General features: G+C 51.3%; 1 protein-coding gene across 6 annotated transcripts in view; it reads right to left on the reverse strand.

The window, feature by feature from the left end:
- The window catches only part of SLC43A2 (solute carrier family 43 (amino acid system L transporter), member 2), a 26,082-nt gene extending 22,304 nt beyond the window's left edge, over positions 1-3,778 (reverse strand). For 2 of the 6 annotated variants that reach the window (XM_010142637.1, XM_010142645.1), the window contains exons 1-2: positions 3,576-3,735; positions 471-484 (exon numbers count right to left, since the gene is read on the reverse strand). In XM_010142637.1, the coding sequence (XP_010140939.1) occupies positions 471-484; positions 3,576-3,735 (174 nt within the window). Of the gene's footprint in view, positions 1-470; positions 485-3,544 lie in introns of all 6 variants that reach the window. The other 4 variants (XM_010142668.1, XM_010142675.1, XM_010142653.1 and 1 more) reach the window with 4 other exon arrangements.
- Between the last annotated feature and the right edge of the window lie 306 nt (positions 3,779-4,084).

Raw genomic sequence — 4,084 nt, forward strand, 5'->3', positions numbered from 1 at the left:
CCTGCACAGCCTCACCTACCCTTTTTTTTTTTAAAAAAAAAAAGGTAGTGGAGAAGGAGAAATCAGGGCCAAAGAGTCTAGGAGCATTGATTAAAAAAATAAAATAATTCACAGCAAAAGACATGTGCAAACAACTGATCTGCAGCCTGCCCACAGAAGAACATGTTTTCTCCTTTCGGGATGGTGTCATAGTTCTGGGAACTGGGAGGAGACATTCTCACTTTATACCACTGCACATACAGTTTATTCGGGTTTCCCCCTCTGCCTGCCCGTCCACCGGCACTTCCAGCACCCCTCCTCCAGGCACCCAGCTGAAGAGGCACAGCAGGTCTCCAGCTAAACTCCCATTCTCTCCCCAGCTGTGGTTTCGTTTCGCAGCAATTCTCACCCGGCGCCAGCACCTTCCCATGCAGCTCTGACAGCACCGCCAGCTGCTAACCCACACAGCGTGTTTCCTGTAGAAATTGAACATTTACCACATTTACTCTTTTCCTGTTTACGGGGTCGCATGTGCAGCCTTTCCACACACCATCGTCAACATCTTACCAGCTTGGAAAGGACCTTCAGACTGCAAGTTCCCCACCACAGACCCCAGATAAATAAGAGCAACAAGCTGTAAGGCAGCACCTTCCCCTGTGCCCCTGTTAAGGTGTGTTAATGAGTGAATTAGCTTATTGTCCCCTTGGTGCTCTGCAGCCCTCTCAGAGGTCTGTCTAACTGGTTCTTTATCTGTGTTCTTTGTGAGCAAATTATCAAGATTTTTTTAAAAAAAAACAAAACCACACACATCTGGGACCCTTGAGCTTCCCTATCTCAGTAACATCACAGCCAGGCAAGACCCTGAACAGCTCAAGTTCCCCAGCAGCTGATAAGGCTCAAATCCTGATAAAGACTGTGGAATCAGCACTTGCACCGAACAAAAGATGCTGCTTCAGTTGGTTAAAGGCCAAGTAGTGGTGTAGTAAAATTCAAAAGGGAACAAAGTGCCACTACCAGACTCCTCGTCAGCAAATTTCAAACATACCTCTCAGGATGTGGCCAAACCTGCCACCCAGAACGGGTACAACCCCCCCCTCAAACCCTGTTGCACAACCGCTGAACAAATATCTGTTCTTTTGACATGGATTTTTTCTAGGTGTCCATCTCCACCCTCCCAAGGGCGAGTTAGCCTGGCAGACCCCATGTGTTTGCATGGTGGCTGAGTAAAATCCAATACCAGAAGCCAAGGGCAGGCAGGGAAAGGGTGATTCTACAGGAAGATAAGGAGCCCTTCGGGAACAGCAGTCGCTTTCTGGGCAGCTGCCCTTCAGAGAAGGCCTGAAGAGGAATAAGGTCCTAATTTTCTCTTTCATTGGAAGGCATCACAAAGTGCAAGAGCTTTTGCTGATGAATGAAAAGTCCTTCCAAGAACCTTTGGCTCATTAGGAAAAGCCATTTTTTTTCCCCCCAATACTTACATGCCCGTAGCAGCATTAGAAACAAGTGCCCAAAGGCTACTAGTTATAATTTCTTTGCACTAACTTTCCAGCCAAGTCCCCACTCGGGCTGCATGATTCAATCGGTCATGCTGAGAAAGGCCACCACCGGGCCATCCTCATCCCAAAGGTCAAACTCTGCTCGGTACCGGTCATTCAGTGACCACTGCAGGGCAGCTGCAAGGGAGGCTGCTCTCGCCACACCTGGGGAAGAGCAAGGACTCTTCCCCACCAGTGAGGTCATTACAGTGAGGACACCACCAGAGAAAGGAACACGAGTGAGCATGGGTGCACGAGGAAACTGGCACAACTAGTCCTTGATGCTCATCACAAGCTGTCACCAAGTTCAGCAGTGATGGCCAGATATTTGAGGACAATGAGGATGTCTGACTACATAAACTTCTTCTCAGGGGCTAAGTTCTCTTGCCTCAGGGCATACGTTGGTCACTGGGAGGAAGAAATTGTCCCCAGGACAACAGTTTCACCACAGTCCAAATATTTGCATCTTCCCCGTGGTCTGCGGCACGGGCGCTCCCAAGGAGAGATCCAGACAAACCACTGCCCGGCAAACAGGGGTGAGAGCCAAGCTGGATCCCTGAAGGTGGATCTGCCGTGGGGCAAAGGCAGATGGCTTGAAGCAATCAAAGCCAAGAGCAGGAGGTGGGCCCCCGGTGAAGGGAGGCTCTGGTCAGCAGGGCACATCTTGGGAGCAGATAGGAAACCGGCTGCTCTCAGAGACAGTCAGTATTTGCTTATCAACTCTGGTGATTTATCTCAGCAGCAGAAAGCCTCCACCTGATAGGGTTAATGAGATCTCCTACACAGGCCTGTGACAAAGTCTCCACACCTTGGCAAGGGCAGAGCAGCCTTGAACAGAAGCCCTAACTGATTTCCAGCCACCGAGGACTCTCCCTCACCCAGTCTGGAGCACCAAGTGACCTGGACCCAGTTGGGAGCATCCCAGGCTCTACCAGTCTGAGGCTGCCGCCTCACAGGCACACAAAGCAGAAGAGAAGACCATAACAAGCAGCTGAATGAGCTGAATGAATGAGGGGGGAAAAAAACCACCACAACTATTTACAGTCACTTTTTGCTTGGACTTTGCCCACATTCCAGATTTCCCCCACTATTTCAGCCATTACCCGCTGAACATCCATGCACTCATTTCCAACTGCTTTACTTCCCCTATGCTTCCTCCTCCATCCCCACAGATCTCAGTCTGATCCACCTTCTCATCTCAGCCACTTTCACACACCCCTGGACAGAGCCCAACAGCTGGCTCCTGCCTCTCCTCACTCTGCTATCCCCTTCTCCGAGCGCACACAAGCCTTCTGGCACTAAAGCAGAGTTCCAAATCCATACTGCACCTTTACCCTCAGGTTCCTTTTAATCCCACTGTCCACCCTACCACACTGTGGGATTCCCCAGACCACAATTCTCTCCGTGCCCAAGCTGAGGATATTTATCCACCCACATGTTGTTCTTGCCAGGGTTATCCTTCCCACACCACAGGATTGCCTCCTTCCCTGTAAGGCTGCGTGTGCAACGCAGACAACAGCTTCCTGGGGCTGGGCCAGAAGGTGGATCTCAAGCCCTCATAGAGACATAGTCTGGTCTGAGCACATCCCGGGTGTTCGAAGAGGGAGAAGAACAAAACATCAGTAGCATTTACTTCTGCAACTTCTCTACGGCAGCACTGGACTCCCCTACTTGTATCGTCATCCACAATCTTCTTCCTACCGCTAAGGAAAGAGCGCCTACAAACTCAGGACACCCTCCCCTCAAATCATCATCCTTCAGTACCCATCAGACCTTCCATTGCAGAGATCAGCCAGGCCACCACACACATGAAGAGCTCACAGCCAAGCAGAAAAGACTGTCCAGAAAAGCTTTAACTAATCTTTGACGCTTCTCTTCCAATCACTCAACAAAGCAACAACTACAGGCACATCACACCATCACCAGGATGCCATCGCGTGCCATCCCTTCGGAAAAGAGCACACACCCCTTCCTGCTACCCCAGGACTGACCTGGTGCAGGGACCCTCAGCAGCAAACCTCAGCAGCAACTTATTTGTACGAGTCTTCAGAGCATCCTTACCTGACTCGTGGCACAGGTAGGAATAAAACCCTTCTGCTTTCAGCATGATGAGGAGGGACCCCCAGCCCAGCAGTACAGCAGAGAAGAGCAGGTTCTCAACGATGGCAGTGGACGCCATCCACCAGCGCCGACGATGGGCGGTAGCAAGCGTGGGTGCCATCGCTGCATGGGAAGATCACCTCGTCTGGAGTCTCAACCTGCAGGGGCCAGAGCAGCATCCCGTGAGCCCACAGGCACAGCACACGCTGCTCAGTGCAAAAAACCCTGGTTTAAGAGATCTCTCTACTGGAACACAAGTGAACCTGCCAGCTGAATGGAAGGCACTCAGGTGGAAAACTTGCTTTTGCAGGTACCGGCGTGCCAAGTTACCTGGAGGGATGGGGCAGCACCAGCGCTCTTGGAGCAGCCCCTCCAGTGCACACACCATGTGACAGGAGCGGTCAAGGACTCCGTTCCAGTTCCCGAGCAACAGGTATGAAAATGCAGCAAATATCGACTGCCCGGAGCCC

Source organism: Buceros rhinoceros, unplaced genomic scaffold (assembly GCF_000710305.1).
Source record: "Buceros rhinoceros silvestris isolate BGI_N320 unplaced genomic scaffold, ASM71030v1 scaffold24760, whole genome shotgun sequence".
In the NCBI taxonomy this organism is placed as follows: domain Eukaryota; kingdom Metazoa; phylum Chordata; class Aves; order Bucerotiformes; family Bucerotidae; genus Buceros; species Buceros rhinoceros.